This window comes from Leucoraja erinacea, unplaced genomic scaffold (assembly GCF_028641065.1).
Source record: "Leucoraja erinacea ecotype New England unplaced genomic scaffold, Leri_hhj_1 Leri_1098S, whole genome shotgun sequence".
NCBI lineage: Eukaryota > Metazoa > Chordata > Chondrichthyes > Rajiformes > Rajidae > Leucoraja > Leucoraja erinaceus.
Window position 1 is genome coordinate 5,317 of NW_026575339.1, and position 20,081 is coordinate 25,397.

Below are 20,081 nucleotides of genomic sequence, written 5' to 3' on the forward strand. Positions count from 1 at the left end.
GGTTGGACAGGCTAGATGCAGGAAGATTGTTCCCGATGTTGGGGAAGTCCAGGACAAGGGGTCACAGCTTAAGGATAAGGGGGAAATCCTTTAAAACCGAGATGAGGAGAACTTTTTGCACACAGAGAGTGGTGAATCTCTGGAACTCTCTGCCACAGAGGGTAGTTGAGGCCACACAGTTCATTGGCTATATTTAAGAGGGAGTTAGATGTGGCCCTTGTGGCTAAGGGGATCAGGGGGTATGGAGAGAAGGCAGGTACGGGATACTGAGTTGGATGATCAGCCATGATCATATTGAATGGCGAATGGTGCAGGCTCGAAGGGCCGAATGGCCTCTACTCCTGCACCTATTGTCTATGAAACAATTGGAAAAGATGGTTGGGAATGTTGTTGAGGTGAAGAGGCTGAAGCCTCCAGCTTAGGCCGCTGTTGCCAAGGCAACCGTTCCCGCCGAAACACACCTGGGCCGAGGACCGTTGGACGAGCCGAGGGGGGGCTGGTGACGCATGCGCACTCCGCTCCTGCTGGTCCGAGTCCGACCGAGAAGAGACAAGGGGGGGATGGAGATGAAGGACGCATGCGCACTCCGCTCCGAGAAGGGCTACCCCGACCGAGAAGAGACGAGAGGGGGGGTGGGGATGAAGGACGCATGCGCACTCGCTCCGAGCAGCGCTACCCCGACCGAGAAGAGACGACGAGGGGGGGGGTGGGGGTGTGAAGAACGCATGCGCACTCCGGTCCGAGAAGGGCTACCCCGACCGAGAAAGAGACGAGGGGGTGGGGTGGTGAAAGCATGCGCACTCCGCTCCTGTTGGTCTGAGTCCGACCGAGAAGAGACGAGGGGGGGAGGTGGGGATGAAGGACGCATGCGCACTCAGCTCCTGTTGGTCCGAGTCCGACCGAGAAGAGACGAGGGGGGGGGGTGAAGGACGCATGCGCACTCCGCTCTGAGAAGAGCTACCCCGACCGAGAAGAGACGAGAGAGGGGGGGGTTTGGTGACGCATGCGCACTCAGCTCCTCTTGGTCCGCGTCCGACCGAGAAGAGACGAGGGGGGTTGGTGACGCATGCGCACTCCGCTCCGAGCACCGCTACCCCGACCGAGAAGAGACGAGGGGGGGGGTGGTGAAGCATGCGCACTCCGCTCCTGCTGGTCCGAGTCCGACCGAGAAGAGACGAGGGGGGGGATGGGGGGTGGTGAAGGACGCATGCGCACTCAGCTCCGAGAAGGGCTACCCCGACCGAGAAGAGATGGGGGGGGAGAATGGGAATGAAGCACGCATGCGCACTCAGCTCCTGTTGGTCCGAGTCCGACCGAGAAGGGCCGGGGGGGGGGGATGGGGATGAAGGACGCATGCGCACTCCGCTCCGAGCACCGCTACCCCGACCGAGAAGAGACGAGAGGGGGGGTGGGGATGAAGGACGCATGCGCACTCCGCTCCGAGAAGAACTACCCCGACCGAGAAGAGACGGGGAGGGGGGGGGTGGGGATGAAGGACGCATGCGCACTCAGCTCCTGTTGGTCCGAGTCCGACCGAGAAGAGACAAGAGAGGGGGGGGTGAAGGACGCATGCGCACTCCGCTCCGAGAAGGTCCTACCCCGACCGAAGAAGAGACGAGGGGGGGTGGGGAATGAAGGACGCATGCGCACTCCGCTCCTGCTGGTCCGAGTCCGACCGAGAAGAGCCAAGAGAGGGGGGGGGTGAAGGACGCATGCGCACTCCGCTCCGAGAAGGGCTACCCCGACCGAGAAGAGACGAGAGGGGGGGGGGATGGTGACGCATGCGCACTCCGCTCCTGTTGGTCCCGAGTCCGACCGAGAAGAGACGAGGGGGGGGGGTATATGGGTGAAGGACGCATGCGCACTCCGCTCCGAGGACCGCTACCCCCGACCGAGAAGAGACGACGAGGGGGGGGGGGGGTTGAAGCATGCGCACTCCGCTCCTGCTGGTCCGAGTCCGACCGAGAAGAGACGAGAGTGGGGGGTGGGGGATGAAGACGCATGCGCACTCGCATGCGCAAGAGCTACCGCTCCGAGAGCATTGCTTCTGACTGGTCCGAGGTTTGGACCGCGCACTCAGCCCTCTTGGTCCGCGTCCGGGGGAGAGAGAGACGGGGGGGTTGGTGACGCATGCGCACTCCGCTCCGAGCACCGCTACCCCGACCGAGAAGAGACGAGTGGGGGGTGGGGATGAACGACGCATGCGCACTCCGCTCCCGCTGGCCCCGAGTCCCGACCGAGAAGAGCCGACCGACTTGCGACGCACGCGCAGTCGCCCGGACCGAGAGGAGCCGAAGACGAAAGCTGGCTCTTTCGGGTCCGACCCCCCCAAACCCCGCCCCTTTCCGACGATGTCCGGAAAGGGCCGAGGCGTGACGCATGCGCGGTGGGTGGCGCCAACGGGCAGTGGACGCGAGGGAGGCAACTTTCCCCCACACAACACGGAGAGAAGGAGAGTCGCGGGGAGGAGGAGGAGGAGGAGGACGTGACGGTGTGGGGGGTGGAGGGAGAGAGACATCGCCTTCTCCACGTCGCCGCCGTCATGGTAAGGGCCACTTCAAACCTGATATAAATTGAATTTTAAACAGAAATATGCGCGAGAGGACAAACCGCCTCCACTCACCTGAGCCCAGGTGAGGACACGTGACCTCACCTGGCGCTCACCTGGAGCCAGTCACTTCTTGGTCCTCCAAGGGACTAACTTAACTTGGTGAGACCACACCTGGAGAATTGCGTACAGTTTTGGTCTCCAAATCTGAGGAAAGACATTCTTGCCATAGAGGATTTGAGTATAGGAGCAGGGAGGTTCTACTGCAGAGTAGTAGTAATAACCAAGCTGACCTCCCGGTGGCTCAGCACTTCAACTCCCCCTCCCACTCTGTCTCCGACCTCTCTGTCCTGGGTCTCCTCCATGGCCACAGCGAGCAGCACTGGAAATTGGAGGGAACAGCACCTCATATTCCGTTTGGGAGTCTGCATCCTGGGGGCATGAACATCGAATTCTCCCAATTTTGTTAGTCCTTGCTGTCTCCTCCCCTTCCTCAGTCCCCCTGCTGTCTCCTCCCATCCCCCAGCCTACGGGCTCCTCCTACTTTTCCCTTTCTTGTCCCCAGCCACCCCTGCCCCCGATCTGTCTGGAGAAGGGTTTTGGCCCGAAACGTTGCCTATTTCCTTCGCTCCATAGATGCTGCTGCACCCGCTGAGTTTCTCCAGCTTTTTTGTGTAACCACCGAGGTTCTACTGCAGTTGTACAGGGTCTTGGTGAGACCACACCTGGAGTATTGCGTACAGTTTTGGTCTCCTAATCTGAGGAAGGACATTATTGCCATAGAGGGAGTGCAGAGAAGGTTCACCAGACTGATTCCTGGGATGTCAGGACTGTCTTATGAAGAAAAACTGGATAGACTTGGTTTATACTCTCTAGAATTTAGGAGACTGAGAGGGGATCTTATAGAAACTTACAAAATTCTTAAGGGGTTGGACAGGCTAGATGCAGGAAGATTGTTCCCGATGTTAGGGGAAGTCCAGGACAAGGGGTCACAGCTTAAGGATAAGGGGGAAATCCTTTAAAACCGAGATGAGAAGAACTTTTTTTCACACAGAGAGTGGTGAATCTCTGGAACTCTCTGCCACAGAGGGTAGTTGAGGCCACAGTTCATTGGCTATATTTAAGAGGGAGTTAGATGTGGCCCTTGTGGCTAAGGGGATCAGGGGGTATGGAGAGAAGGCAGGTACGGGATACTGAGTTGGATGGTCAGCCATGATCATATTGAATGGCGGTGCAGGCTCGAGAATTGGGCGGTCACGGTGGCGCAGCGGTAGAGTTGCTGCCTTACAGCGCCGGAGACCCGGGTTCGATCCCGGCTACGGGTGCTGTCTGTGCGGAGTTTGCACGTTCTCCCCGGTTTCCCTCCGAGGTCTTCGGTTTCCTCCCACACTCCAAAGACGTGCAGGTTTGTAAGTTAATTGACTTGGTCAATGTAACAATTGTCCCCCAGTGTGTGTGTGTGTGTGTGTGTAGGATAGTGTTAGTGTGCGGGGATGGCATGGACTCGGTGGGCCGAAGGGCCTGTTTCCGTGCTGTGTCTCTAAACTAAACAAAACTAAAAAAACCTGGTGCCCAGAACTGAACACAAGAAGGGTCTCGTCCCGAAACGTCACCCATTCCTTTTTTCCAGTGATGCTGCCTGTCACATCTTTGGAGTGACATGAGGGGGAACTTCTTTACTCAGAGAGTGGTAGCTGTGTGGAATGAACTTCCAGTGGAAGTGGTGGAGGCAGGTTCGATTTTATCATTTAAAAATAAATTGGATAGGTATATGGACGGGAAAGGAATGGAGGGTTATGGTCTGAGTGCAGGTAGATGGGACTAGGTGTGAGTCAGCGATTGGCACGGACTAGAAGGGCCGAGATGGCCTGTTTCCGTGCTGTAATTGCTATATGGTTATATGGCTGGTACCTTATATTTAAATCCTAGTCCATGTGGCCCTTCGAGTCTATGCTAGCTCAGAATCCCATGCTGCCTACTAATATTCTCGACAACCTCCCCCAACATCGGGAACATGTGTCAGGGGATATGTGGAGAAGGCAGGTGAATGGGGTTAAGGGAGAAAGATAGATCAGCCATGATTGAATGGCGGAGTAGACTTGATGGGCTGAATGGCCTAATTCTGCTCCAGTCACTTATGAATTTCGACACTAGTATTTAGTGTCAGTCTGAAGAAGGGTTTCGGCCCGAAACATTACCTATCTCCTTCGCTCCATAGATGCTGCTGCACCCGCTGAGTTTCTCCAGCATTTTTGTCTACCTTCGATTTTCCAGCATCTGCAGTTCCCTCTTGAACACTAGTATTTATTTAATTGCTCCACCACTTACTTACTCCATGAATTCTCTGGTCCCTTTCTGTAAGGTACCCACATTTGTCTTGCTTGGTGTTTTCTGTTGTACATAATGGTGACCATTACAGGCTGTGCTTGTGTTTCCCTCCGGTTTATTCTGGTATTCTGTTTTTTTCTTCCCTTATGAACCTTTTGATCTTTATTTGCTGAATTCTATAATTCTATCATTTCTCAGATTTGTCTGTTTACTTTGTGAGAAGTTTCCTATGATTTACACCAGACTGATTCCTGGGGTGGCAGGACTTTCATATGAAGAAAGACTGGATAGACTTGGCTTGTACTCGCTAGAATTTAGAAGATTGAGGGGGGATCTTATAGAAACTTACAAAATTCTTAAGGGGTTGGACAGGCTAGATGCAGGAAGATTGTTCCCAATGTTGGGGAAGTCCAGTACAAGGGGTCACAGTTTAAGGATAAGGGGGAAATCTTTTAGGACCGAGATGAGAAACACATTTTTCACACACAGAGAGTGGTGAATCTGTGGAATTCTCTGCCACAGAAGGTAGTTGAGGCCCACACAGTTCATTGGCTATATTTAAGAGGGAGTTAGATGTGGCCCTTGTGGCTAAAGGGATCAGGGGGTATGGAGAGAAGGCAGGTACGGGATACTGAGTTGGATGATCAGCCATGATCATATTGAATGGCGAATGGTGCAGGCTCGAAGGGCCGAATGGCCTCTACTCCTGCACCTATTTTCTATGTTTCTATATTTCATAAATTTTTCCTGCAATCTGAATTTAGACCCTTTTTCTGTGCATTAAAGCAACATATAATTTTTGTAAATTATGTGTTTTTAATTAAGCAAGCGCTGGCTAATTTTCAGATTCAGATTCCCAATCTACCGCAGCCAACATGCCCTTTGTACCTTCATGGCTCTCTTTGTTCAAGTTGAATATCCTGTTTCCCAACCGAACTGCAACCTATTGCAAAATGTGATCATATAAATGCTACTCTTTCCTCATGAGCCCTTTATAATACTTAATTGTTTAATCTCTTTTCATTGCTCTTTACAAAATCCAAAATAGGCTGTCGCCTAGTCAGTTCCTCAATTTATGAATCTATAAATCTTATCTCTTCCAGAAATGTTTCCTCTGCAGTGCTAATATTTATTTAGGTTTGCAAGATCAATATGTAGATTAAAATCTCGGATGACGACAGTGTTATCCTCGTTACAAGCTCCACTAAGTACCTTATGTTGCTTTGCCCTACATCATAACTAACATTTGGCGATTATAAATAACTTTCACTCACCAAAGTTTTCTACTGCTTAACTCTACCCGAACAAATTCAAGAGTATTTAATTGGAATATGTACCTAGACTGGAATAATCCTTTTGCTTGCTGTAACTTTGTAGAAGATAGAAACATAGAAACTAGGTGTTGCAGGAGTAGGCCATTCGGCCCTTCGAGCCTGCACCGCCATTCAATATGATCATGGCTGATCATCCAACTCAGTATCCCGTACCTGCCTTCTCTCCATACCCCCTGATCCCCTTAGCCACAAGGGCCACATCTAACTCCCTCTTAAATATAGCCAATGAACTGGCCTCAACTACCCTCTGTGGCAGAGAGTTCCAGAGATTCACCACTCTCTGTGTGAAAAAAGTTCTCCTCATCTCGGTTTTAAAGGATTTCCCCCTTATCCTTAAGTTGTGACCCCTTGTCCTGGACTTCCCCAACATCGGGAACAATCTTCCTGCATCTAGCCTGTCCAACCCCTTAAGAATAGAAGATAGAATACAGTACAGGACAGGAACAGGCCCTTCAGCCCACAATGTCAGATAAGGGAAACAGCCAGAACGGGGTACTGATTTTGGATGATCTTGGACTCCTCCAACCTCATCTCCTGAATCCGCTGTTCCTGGTGTCAACTTCCCGACATCCCCTTGCAACCGCAAGAGATGCAACACCTGTCCCTTTACCTCCCCCCTCGATTCCATCCAAGGACCCAAACAGTCTCTCCAGGTGAGGCAGAGGTTCACTTGCACCTCCTCCAACCTCATCTACTGTATCCGGTGTTCCAGGTGTCAACTTCTCTACATCGGCGAGACCAAGCGCAGGCTCGGCGATCATTTCGCTAAACACCTCCGCTCAGTCCGTCTTAACCTACCTGATCTCCCAGTGACTCAGCACCTCAACTCCCCCTCCCATTCCCAATCTGACCTTTCTGTCCTGGGACTCCTCCATTGTCAGAGTGAGTCCCAGCCAAATTAGAGGAACAGCAGGTCGAGAAACATAGAAATTAGGTGCAGGAGTAGCCATCGGCCCCTCGAGCCTGCACCGCCATTCAATACCTCATGGCTGACATCCAACTCAGTATCCCCCCCCCCCCCCCCCCCCCCCCCCTTAGCCACAAGGGCCACATCTAACTCCCTCTTAAATATATATCAAATCGAACTGGCCTCATGTCGCCTCTGTGGCAGAGAGTTCCAAAGATTCACCACTCTCTGTACTGTAAACTGACTTCTCATCTCGAATCTGAAGGATCTGACCATTGTCAGAGTGAGACCCCTTGTCCAAATTAGAGGGGTCAAACCTCGTATTTCGCTTGGGTAGTTTTACACCCCAGCGGTATGAACATTGACTTCTCCAACTTCAGATAGCCCTTGCTTTCCCCCTCTCTCTCCATCCCCTTCCCCTTCCCAGTTCTCCCACCAGTCTTACTGTCTCCGACTACATTCTATCCTTGTCCCGCCCCCTCCCCTGACATCAGTCTGAAGAAGGGTCTCGACCCGAAACGTCACCCATTCCTTCTCTCCAGAGATGCTGCCTGTCCCGCTGAGTTACTCCAGCATTTTGCATCTACCCTATCGACAATTGTGCTTATTGTGTTGGTGATAGCATGTTGGCATGGACGCGGTGGGCCAAAGGGCCTGTTTCCATACTGTATCTCTAAACTAAACTATTCATATGCTAATAATAAACCTTAGCCTAAACCTATTTGATTCTCATTTGCATGTAATTTAGAAACATAGAAATTAGGTGCAGGAGTAGGCCATTCGGCCCTTCGAGCCTGCACCGCCATTCAATATGATCATGGCAGATCATCCAACTCAGTATCCCGTACCTGCCTTCTCTCCATACCCCCTGATCCCCTTAGCCACAAGGGCCACATCTAACTCCCTCTTAAATATAGCCAATGAACTGGCCTCAACTACCCTCTGTGGCAGAGAGTTCCAGAGATTCACCACTCTCTGTGTGAAAAAAGTTCTTCTCATCTCGGTTTTTAAAGGATTTCCCCTTTATCCTTAAGCTGTGACCCCTTGTCCTGGACTTCCCCAACATCGGGAACAATCTTCCTGCATCTAGCCTGTCCAACCCCTTAAGAATTTTGTAAGTTTCCTCCCCTCAATCTTCTAAATTCTAGAGAGTATAAACCAAGTCTATCCAGTCTTTCTTCATAAGACAGTCCTGACATCCCAGGAATCAGTCTGGTGAACCGTCTCTGCACTCCCTCTATGGCAATAATGTCCTTCCTCAGATTTGGAGACCAAAACTGTACGCAATACTCCAGGTGTGGTCTCACCAATTTGCAAGACAAATAGTATTTCCGTGTTTCCTTGCTCTGTCCTAGTCCATGTGGCCCATTGAGTCTATGCTAGCTCAGAATCCCATGCTGCCTACTATTATTCTCTACAACCTCCCGACTTTTCCTTCATTTTGACCACGCGCCTCCACCAGGAGTATTTACAGTGGTCGAGCAAACTTCAATTAAAAAAGACACAAAGTGCTGGAGTAACTCAGCAGGTCTCCAGCCAACATGGTACACAAAAATGCTGGAGAAACTCAGCGGGTGCAGCCCGAAACTAGGCAACGTTTCGGGATTCATCCCGAAACGTTGCCTATTTCCTTCGCTCCATAGATGCTGCTGCACCCGCTGAGTTTCTCCAGCATTTTTGTGTACCATTGATTCTCCAGCATCTGCACAGTTCCTTCTTAAACTCCAAACAACATGGATATGCTTGGTTGAATGGCAGAGCAGATTTGATGGGCCGAATAGCCTTATTCTGCTCCTAAATCGTCTGCTATCCTTCAACTGACAATCCTGGGAGCTATGGAATTCCCTCCCTAAACCTTTTCACCTCTATCTCCATAAGACTTTGGAATGGAATTAAGGTAATCCTTGTTAAAAGCTTTATAAAATCTTCCTCTGTCGCCTTGTCTTTATTAAATGGGCCTTTATCCTAATTTGTTTGCTAATACTCCTGTGTCGAGAGACAAGAGTGCTTTATGCCCCAACATGGTACAATGAAATTCTTACTTGCAGTAGCACTCCAGATTTGTAACACACAATAACAGCAAAGAACTGTTAGGGTCTGCAAGGGTCTGAAGAAGGGTTTCGGCCCGAAACGTTACCTATTTCCTTCGCTCCATAGATGCTGCTGCACCCGCTGAGTTTCTCCAGCATTTTTGTGTACCTTCGATTTTCCAGCATCTGCAGTTCCTTCTTGAACCCTTAAGAATTTTGTAAGTTTCTATAAGATCCCCCCTCAATCTCCTAAATTCTAGCGAGTACAAGCCGAGTCTATCCAGTCTTTCTTCATGTGAAAGTCCTGCCATCCCAGGAATCAGTCTGGTGAACCTTCTCTGTACTCCCTCTATGGCAAGAATGTCTTTCCTCAGATTAGGAGACCAAAACTGTACGCAATACTCCAGGTGTTGTGGTCTCACCAAGACCCTGTACAACTGCAGTAGAACCTCCCTGCTCCTATACTCAAATCCTCTACGGCAAGAATGTCTTTCCTCAGATTAGGAGACCAAAACTGTACGCAATACTCCAGGTGTGGTCTCACCAAGACCCTGTACAACTGCAGTAGAACCTCCCTGCTCCTATACTCAAATCATCTATGGCAAGAATGTCTGTAGATGCTGATTTACCAAAAAAATAGACACAAAATGTTAGAGTAACTCAGTGGGTCAGGCAGCCTCTCTGGAGAACATGGATAGGTGACATTTCATAAGTGATAGGAGCAGAATTAGGCCATTTGGCCCATCAAGACTACTCCATCATTCAATTGTGGCTGATCTATCTTTCCCTCTCAATCCAATTCTCCTGCCTTCTCCCCATAACCGCTGACACCCGGATCAGGGCCTTCTTCAGTCCTTCAGTCCTTCTTCACCGTACTCAATAGAAAATATAAACGAACATAAAACCATAAATAATTAATAAATACAAAGCTCCTTATAGTACAAAAAGCAAAACAAAGCTTGAAGTCTCTAGTGCAACTGAGGGAGTTCGGAGTTTAGTTGGAGTTGGTTGAGTTCAGTAGCCTGATGGTGGTCTTTCTGAATGAGCTATTCCTGAATCTGTGGACGTCACAGTTTTCAGACTCATATACCTTCTTCCCGATGGCAGGAGATTAAAAAAAAAAGTTAAATGTGCTATTTAAATGAAAACTGCTTTGTAAACAGCTTCAGGGCACACTGAGCTTCCGAATTGAAAAGTCTGTTCTCCCAATTAAATTGATTTGCATGAACTGAGTGTGCCTAGCGCAAGTTTAAACTCTTCACAGACAGCACAGGAGGTCATTACTTAACCTGGTTCACTGCAAATGTGGCGCAGCAGCTCTGTCAGCTGTTTCTTTCATTGTTCTGCCCCTGTTTTTAACTGTGCACTGACTTGCTTTGAAATCAAAATGAAGAATTAAATATATCACGCAGAGAGTTGCGAATCTGTGGAATTCTCTGCCACAGAAGGCAGTGGAGGCCGATTCACTGGATGTTTTCAAAATAGAGTTAGATTTAGAATCATAGAAAATAGGTGCAGGAGTAGGCCATTCGGCCCTTAGAGCCTGCACTGCTATTCAATATGATCATCCAACTCAGTATCCTGTAACCTGCCTTCTCTCCATACCCCCCGATCCCTTTAGCCACAAGGGCCACATCTAACTCTCTCTTAAATATAGCCAATGAACTGGCCTCAGCTACCTTCTGGGGCAGAGATTTCCAGAGATTCACCACTCTCTGTGTGAAAAATGTTTTTCTTATCTCGGTCCTAAAAGATTTCCCCCTTATCCTTAAACTGTGTGACCCCTTGTTCTGGACTTCCTCAACATCGGGAACAATCTTCCTGCATCTAGCCTGTCCAACCCCTTATGAATTTTGGGGGTTCGGCCCGAAACGTTGCCTATTTCCTTCGCTCCATAGATGCTGCTGCACCCGCTGAGTTTCTCCAGCTTTTTTTGTGTACCTTAAGAATTTTGTACGTTTCTATAAGATCCACTATAAGATCCCCTATAAGATCTCTAAGATTTAGCTCTATGGGCTAACGGAATCAAGGGGTTGGACAGGCTAGATGCAGGAAGATTGTTCCCGATGTTATGGAAGTCCAGGACAAGGGGTCACAGCTTAAGGATAAGGGGGAAATCCTTTAAAACCGAGATGAGAAGAACTTTTTTCACGCAGAGAGTGGTGAATCTCTGGAACTCTCTGCCAGAGAGGGTAGTTGAGGCCAGTTCATTGGCTATATTTAAGAGGGAGTTAGATGTGGCCCTTGTGGCTAAGGGGATCAGGGGGTATGGAGAGAAGGCAGGTATGGGATACTGAGTTAGATGATCAGCCATGATCATATTGAATGGCGGTGCAGGCTCGAAGGGCTGAATGGCCTCTACTCCTGCACCTAATTTCTATGTTCTATGTTTCTAAAGCAGGAATGGGGATGATCAGCCATGATCATATTGAATGCTGCATCTTGGTGGCCATGGATGAGATGGGCCGAATGGCCTGTTTTTTTTGCTATATGACTATCTCCTCCCCTCGTGACTTGAAAGGAATGACAGCTCAAAGACACAAATAGCTGCTGATGGTGGTTTACCAAAAAACCCCCACAAAATGCTGGAATAATTCAGTGGGTCAGTCAGGCAGCATCTCTGGAGAAGGTGGATAGGTGACGTTTCGGATTGGGACACTTCTTCAGACTAAAGAAATCCGAAGAAAGATCCCGACCCAAAAAGTCGTCTATTCATGTTCTCCACAGACGCTGCATAACTTGCTGCGTTACTCCAGCACTTTGTGTGTTTTTTTCCCCTTGGTAAACCAGCAACTGCAGTTGTTCGTGTTTTCAATAATGGAACAAGACGTATGGATTATGGATAGTGTTTAAGAAGGAACTGCAGATGCCGGAAAATCGAAGGTAGACACTTCAACTCCCCCTCCCATTCCGAATCCGACCTCCCTGTCCTGGGCCTCCTCCATGGCCAGAGAGAGCACCGCCGGAAATTGGAGGAGCAGCACCTCATATTCCGCTTGGGCAGCCTGCACCCTAGTGGCATAAACATTGAATTCTCCAATTTCCGGTAGCCCTTGCTGTCTCCTCCCCTTCTCAAGTCAAGTCAAGTCAAGTTTATTTGTCACATACACATACAAGATGTGCAGTGAAATGAAAGTGACATTGCTCACGGACTTTTGTGCAAAAGACAAACAACAAAACAACCAAACAAACTACAAACACAATCATAACACACATATTCTTTTACATAACATATTCTTTTACATAATCTCAGCTCTCCCTCTGCCCTCGGGCTCCTCCTCTTCCTTTTTCCTTTCTTCATCCCACCCTACATCAGTCTGAAGAAGGGTTTTGGCTCGAAACGTCGCCTATTTCCTTCGCTCCATAGATGCTGCTGCACCCTGCTGAGTTTCTCCAGCACTTTTGTCTACCTTGGATTATGGATAGGACAGGTTTGGAGGCATCTGGACCTAACCCCGGCAGGGGGGACTAGTGTAGCCTGGGCCAAAGGCCTGTTGTATGATTCTATAAGACAAGAGACATTTATTGTCACGTCAACCAATTGGTGCAGTGAAATTTGGGGTCACCATACAGCTATACGAATAAACAAAGAACGCAGCACACGATAGACTTTTACATAAACATCCCCACATAGCAGAATCAAAGTTTCCCACTGTGAGGGAAGGCAGCAAAGTCCAGTCATCCTCCCCTTTGTTGTTCACCCGTGGCCCCCACAATCGCAGCTGCGGGCGGCCCGATGTTCAGGCCTTCTCGCTGGGACGATGGAACTCCGACGACGGAACGGAAGGCTCACATCCCCAGGCAATTGAGGAAATTCAGAGTGTCTCCGGGGATCCTCCAGTGCTTCTACGCAGCGGCGGTGGAAAGCATCTTGTCCGGGAACATTACCATCTGGTTCGGGAATTGCTCTGCCAAGGACAAGAAGGCTCTGCAGAGGGTAGTGCGTTCGGCCGAACAAACGCACTATGGGAACTTCCCTCACCCCCCTGCAGGAACTATACAACAGGAGGTACAACTCCAGAGCAAACAAAATCATGAGAGACCCCTTCCACCCCTGCAACGGACTGTTCCAGCTGCTACGGTCAGGCAAACGCCTCCGTTGCCATCCGCAGTGAGAACGGAGAGGTTGAGAAGGAGTTTCTTCCCCGAGGCAATTCGGACTGTAAACGCCTTTCTCACCAGGGACTAACTGTACAGAACGTTTTTCCTTCTATTATTTATTATTTAAAATAATATGTGTGTTATGATTGTGTTTATAATTTGTTTGGTTGTTTTGTTGTTCCGCGAGCATTGCCACTTTCATTTCACTGCACATCTCGTATGTGTATGTGTATGTGACAAATAAACTTGACTTGACTTGACTTGACTTGATGGACTTCCGAATCGGCCACTTCCTACTGGAGACCGCGGCTCCCGATGTCCACAGGCCGGAGATTCACACTGGCGGCCCTCGGCAAAGGGACTTCTATACGCTGCAGGAGTTTGGTGCAACATGTAGCCTTGTCACGGTGCTAGGAGGAGTATAAAATGGTTCCTTCCACTCCCACCTCAACCACAAATCATTGGTCCCTTTTTAAAGAAGGGCGCAGCTGGTGAACAATTAGTGGCCTGGTTGCATTCATGCAATCTTTTGAATTCTTTGTCTCCATGTGAATCGGGAAATTACCCCTCTCCTCTTTCACCGGATTGCATTCCTTTGATTCAGTCAGTGCCGGGATTAGCCGATCCCCTCGGGTAAAAAAAACAAAACACCTTCCTTGTCAACATGCCGTTTCACCTCAGGGTGCTTGCGGTTCAATTGGTGAAGCCGCACCTGGAAAGGCTGGGGCACAAAATGCTGGAGTAACTCAGCGGGTCAGGCAGCATTTCTGGATAGCAGGAATGGGTGACGAGCATGTCCCCACCCCCATGCTTTGAGAGGTGGGGGACAATCTCCCCCTCCCCCCCACACAGGTTTTGTAATCCAGATTCCATCAATCGCTTTCTAAGGGCTGAATCGACTCGTTCTCGGGGCCTTCCAGTGCCTGCCACGGCTTAAGTGTGGAGCGAAGGAATAGGCGATGTTTCGGGTTGAGACCCTTCTTCAGACTCTACTGCTGCGCCACCGTTCTGGTTATAGGTTTATGTTCAAGAGGGAGTTAGCTATATTTAAGAGGGAGTTAGATGTGGCCCTTCTGGCTAAAGGGATCAGTGGGTATGGAGAGAAGGCAGGTACAGGATACTGAGTTGGATGATCAGCCATGATCATATTGAATGGCGAATGGTGCAGGCTTGAAGGGCCAAATGGCCTACTCCTGTACCTAATTTCTATGTTTCTATGTGTTTAAGAGGGAACTGCAGATGCTGGAGAATCAAAGGTTACACAAAAAAGCTGGAGAAACTCAGCGGGTGCAGCAGCATCTATGGAGCGAAGGAAATAGGCAACGTTTCGGGCCGAAACATTGCCTATTTCCTTCGCTCCATAGATGCTGCTGCACCCGCTGAGCTTCTATGTTTCTATGTTGCCTAATTAATCCATGTTGACTGTATCGTAATCTCGTGTACCTCGACATTACTGCCTTTTTTTTTGTATCATTTGTTTATTCTCAGCGCCACCCCATATCCTTCCTCTTTCAGTGTTCCTCAAAACACTCGTCCAACCTGTTCTTGAATTATGCCGCCTTTCTGCAGCCTTTCAAGCTCCTGGGGAAACGGGTTATTCCAGATTTCAGGCCGAAAGCATAGAAACATAGATAAACAGGTGCGGGAGTAGGCCGCTCTGACCTTCGAGCCAGCACCGCCATTCAATATGATCATGTCCTTCCGAAATGTTACACCTATGTTTAAGAGGGAACTGCAGATGCTGGAAAATCGAAGGTAGACAAAAATGCTGGAGGAACTCAGTGGGTGAGGCAGCATCTATGGAGATGGGGAACGTTTCGGGTCCAGTATTTTTGTCTACCTCAGAGTCCCGATGGTCCCGTCTAGTTTGCAATGGCCCACCTCACCTCCCCCCCCCCCCCCCCCCCAAACAACCAGGTTCGTTGTTCTCAGCGACACCACCCTCCCCCCCCCCCCCCCCCCCTCCCCCCTCCGGGACCCTCGATGTGATTTGGACTCTTTCTGGTATCCGGTAGGCGGCGCGACTCTCGTCAGCAGCGGCCTCTGCAGCCCGTCCGCGTTTTTATTATTTTTTGTCTATGTTTTTATGTAGTTTTTGTGATTTTTTGTTGGTGTGTGTGTGTGTGTGTGGGGGGTGGGAGGGAGGGGGTAACTTTTAAATCTCTCCCTGCATGGTTGGGGCTGCATCGAGGAGCGGCCTCCAACAGGAGAAGACCGGGGACTCTGGTGCCGACGACTCACCTCACCGTCGCGGAACTGGCCGAGTCCGGAGCGGGTGGAGCGCTGCTGCTGCTGCTGCGGCCCGACCTCCGGAGATTCGGAGGCTGCAACTGCGGGTCTGGCGGACGGCGGCACCGGGAGCCCGCGGGTTCCTGGAGGGAGACCGCTTTTCAGGGCTCCTGCAACGGCGACTTCTCTCGCCCGAGTTGCGGGGTCGAAGAGCTCCTGGAGCGGGGCCTGACATCACCGCCCCGCGCGGCTTGGAATGGCCGCGGGACTCTGCGAGCGCACGCCGGGGGCTCTAACACCAAGACCCGGTGTGCGACCTTGCACCACCCGGCGTGGCTTTAATGGCCGCGGGACAATCGCCATCGCCAGCCGGGGGCTTTGACTTTGACTCTGACATCGGGGGGGGGGGGGGGGGGGGGTGCAGTTGGAGAGAGTACGTACGTTTTTATGGCCTTCCATCACAGCAATGTGATGGATGTTTATGTAAAATGTAAATTATGTTGTGTCTGGGGTCTATGTGTTTGTAATGTATGGCTGCAGAAACGGCATTTCGTTTGGACCTCAAGGGGTCCAAATGACAAATAAATTGAATTGAATTGAATTGAATTGAATTTCTCAGTCAACGCTTTCCACAAAGCGAAGCAAGCCATATGTGACCAGCAATAAATCAAAACGCCTTGTAGCCTGTGAAGTGGCCACCAAAAATAGTCCCTTTGTCCCAGTTTCACGCTGCTGGGCCCCCCTGAGGCACAAATAATGCGGTCAAACTGTTCAAAAACAATTCGGACCTGTGCGTGAGTTCAGTATCAAGGTCGAGAAACAAGATTGAAAACCTGGCTGCCTGGTCCCGATGGAAAGAAAGTGCATGGGTAACTCAGCGACTCGGGAAGTATCTCTGAAGGACATGGATAGGTGGTGTTTTAAGGTCATAGAAACATAGAAATTAGGTGCAGGAGTAGAGGCCCTTCGAGCCTGCACCGCCATTCAATATGATCATGGCTGATCATCCAACTCAGTATCCCGTACCTGCCTTCTCTCCATACCCCCTGATCCCTTTAGCCACAAGGGCCACATCTAACTCCCTCTTAAATATAGCCAATGAACTGTGTGGCCTCAACTACCCTCTGTGGCAGAGAGTTCCAGAGATTCACCACTCTCTGTGTGAAAAATGTTTTCCTCATCTCGGTCCTAAAAGACTTCCCTCTTATCCTTAAACTGTGTGTGTGTGGCCCCTTGTTCTGGACTTCCCCACAAGGGTGCAACAATAGACAATAGAAACATAGACAATAGGTGCAGGAGTAGAGGCCATTCAGCCCTTCGAGCCAGCACCGCCATTCAATGTGATCATGGCTGATCATCCCCAATCAGTACCCCGTTCCTGCTCCTGTGTGAAAAAAGTTCTTCTTCTCATCTCGGTTTTAAAGGATTTCCCCCTTATCCTTAAGCTGTGACCCCTTGTCCTGGACTTCCCCAACATCGGGAACAATCTTCCTGCATCTAGCCTGTCCAACCCCGTAAGAATTTTGTAAGTTTCTATAAGATCCCCTCTCAATCTCCTAAATTCTAGAGAGTCATAGGAGCAGAATTAGGCCATTAAGCCCATCATGTCTACTCCGCCATTCAATCATGGCTGATCTATCTCTCCCTCCTAACCCCATTCTCCTGTCTTCTCCCCAAAACTCCTGACACCTGTATGAATCAATAATCTATCTATCTCTGCCTTAAAAATATCCATTGACTTGTGGCCTCCACAGCCGTCTGTGGCAAACAATTCCATTTGATTAAATAAATTCCTCCTCATGGACTTCTTCTTCTTCTTGCGTATGGCGTGCACAGCCAAAAGTTGCAGGACTTCTTGTTCTATGTTCAATGAACACATTGAATGGCGGTGCTGGCTTGAAGGGCCGAATGGCCTACTCCTGCACCTATTGTCTATTGTCTATTTGATTTGGGGGGGGGGGGAGTGCAGGGGAGAGATAAGTTTTTTTTGGCCTTCCATCACAGCGATGTGATGGATGTTTATGTAAAATGTAAATTATGTTGTGTCTGGGGTCTATTTGTTTGTAATGTATGGCTGCAGAAACGGCATTTCGTTTAGACCTCAAGGGTCCAAATGACAATTAAATTGACTATTGACTTTGACTGTGCACGGCAGGTTGATTGCATTTGTCGAAACAGGTCGGAGGTTGCAATCTCCCACCCCCTCCTCATGGAGAGAAGGGATTGGCGACGTTTCGTGTCGAGACCCTTCTTCCTTAGATGCTGCCTCACCCGCTGAGTTACTCCAGCATTTTGTGTCTACCTTCCATTTACCAGCATCTGCAGTTCTTTCCTAAACAGGTTTGTAGGGTAATTGGCTTCGGGAAAATGGTAACTGTCCCTAGTGCGTGTGTGTAGGATAGTGTTAGTGTGCAGGGTGATCGGACTCGGTGGACTGAGGACCTGTTTCTGCGCTGTATCTCCAAACTATAAACTGAAAAACAGGCAGGTTACATTGGATGTGATTGCCTCTGGAGTATGTTGCACTTGACCTTCTGAGTTTTCAACCTGGTTTTTGTTTGTGTTGGGTTTATTAAAAGTCCACAATTGGTAAATGTTACTGATTAGCTCCAAGGAATTTGAAGCCTTGTGGAACACTAAGGTCACGAAGGCATGACGTGTTTAAGAAGGAACTGCAGATCGAAGGTAGACGAAAATGCTGGAGGATAAGTGGGGAAGTCTTTTAGGACCGAGATGATGAAAACATTTTCCACACACAGAGAGTGGTGAATCTGTGGAATTCTCTGCCACAGAAGGTAGTTGAGGCCACAGTTCATTGGCTATATTTAAGAGGGAGTTAGATGCGGCTAAAGGGATCAGGGGGTATGGAGAGAAGGCAGGAATGGGATACTGAGTTGGATGATCAGCCTAATTCTGCTCCTATGACTCTCTAGAATTTAGGAGATTGAGAGGGGATCTTATAGAAACTTACAAAATTCTTACGGGGTTGGACAGGCTAGATGCAGGAAGATTGTTCCCGATGTTGGGGAAATCCAGGACAAGGGGTCACAGCTTAAGGATAAGGGGGAAATCCTTTAAAACCGAGATGAGGAGAACTTTTTTCACACAGAGAGTGGTAAATCTCTGGAACTCTCTGCCACAGAGGGTAGTTGAGGCCAGTTCATTGGCTATATTTAAGAGGGAGTTAGATGTGGCCCTTGTGGCTAAGGGGATCAGGGGGTATGGAGAGAAGGCAGGTACGGGATACTGAGTTGGATGATCAGCCATGATCGTATTGAATGGCGGTGCAGGCTCGAAGGGCCGAATGGCCTCTACTCCTGCACCTATTTTCTATGTTTCTAAACTCAGCGGGTACAGCAGCATCTATGGTGGCCTCCACCGCCCTCTGAGGCAGAGAATTCCACAGACTCACAACTCTCTGTGAGAAAAAGTGTCCAGGAGCTCTGGTTTCCTCCCACACTCGATAGACGATAGGTACAGGAGTAGGCCATTCGGCCCTTCGAGCCAGCACCGCCATTCAAATCAATTCAATAGACAATATGTGCAAGTGTAGAGGCCATTCGGCCCTTTGAGCCTGCACCGCCATTCAATGTGATCATGGCTGATCATCCCCAATCAGTACCCCGTTCCTGCCTTCTCCCCACACCCCCTGACTCCGCTATCTTTAAGGGCCCTATCTAGCTCTCTCTTGAAAGTATCCAGAGAACCGGCCTCCTGAGATTTCCTGTCACATCCCAAAGACAAGACGTGCAGGTTTGTAGGTTAATTGTCTTCTACAAGTTGTCCCTTGAGTGCAGGACAGAACTAGATTGTCAGATAGAACTTGGTGGACCGAAGATCCTGTCTCAACATCTCTAACACGATATTAAAAGTCTGTGACTGCCGCCTGCCGTCCTTCCGGCTGCCTTTCTGCCTTTTGATTCGTACCATCGTGCGATATCACAATGCCCAATGCCCAAAGACATAGAGGGAGTACAGAGAAGGTTCACCAGACTGATTCCTGCGATGTCAGGACTTTCATATGAAGAAAGACTGGATAGACTCGGTTTGTGCTTGCTAGAATTTAGAAGATTGAGGGGGGATCTTATAGAATCTTATGTTTCTATGTTTCCCTCTCCTCACCGCTCTCCCTCTCCCACCCATCCCTCTCTCTCCCCCCCCCCCTTCACTCTCTACCCCCCCCCCCCCCCTCTGCCCCCCGCCCCCTTCCCTCTCCCCCCCCCCCCTTCCCTCTCCCCCCGCCCCCTTCCCCCTACCCCTCTGTCCCTCTTCCCACCACTCCCCCTACCCCTCCCTCCCCACTCAAGTCAAGTCAAGTTTATTTGTCACATACACGTCGAGATCAGTGAAATGAAAGCTCTTCCACTCCTCTCTCCCCTTTCCCCTCCACTCTTTCCCCACTCTCTCCCCTCTCTCCCCCCCACCCCCCCCCCCCCTCTCCCCCCCTCCCCCCCCCCCCCCCACATCTCTCTCCCCATCCCCCTCTCTCTCACCCCCTACCCCGCTCTCCCTTTCCCTCCCAAATCTGTCCCGTTTCCTCCTCCTCCTCTCCCCTCCCCTCCCCTCCCCCCCCAATCCCCCCCACCCCTCCCTTCCACCCCCTC

At 49.9% G+C, this 20,081-nt stretch overlaps 1 protein-coding gene across 3 annotated transcripts in view; it reads left to right on the top strand.

Moving 5' to 3' along the window:
* The first annotated feature begins 2,387 nt into the window (after nucleotides 1–2,387).
* The window catches only part of ap1s1 (adaptor related protein complex 1 subunit sigma 1), a 39,820-nt gene continuing 22,126 nt past the window's right edge, over nucleotides 2,388–20,081 (top strand). For 2 of the 3 annotated variants that reach the window (XM_055665148.1, XM_055665149.1), the window contains exon 1: nucleotides 2,389–2,545. In XM_055665148.1, the coding sequence (XP_055521123.1) occupies nucleotides 2,543–2,545 (3 nt within the window). In that variant the 5' untranslated portion in view covers nucleotides 2,389–2,542. Of the gene's footprint in view, nucleotides 2,546–20,081 lie in introns of all 3 variants that reach the window. The other variant, XM_055665147.1, reaches the window with a different exon arrangement.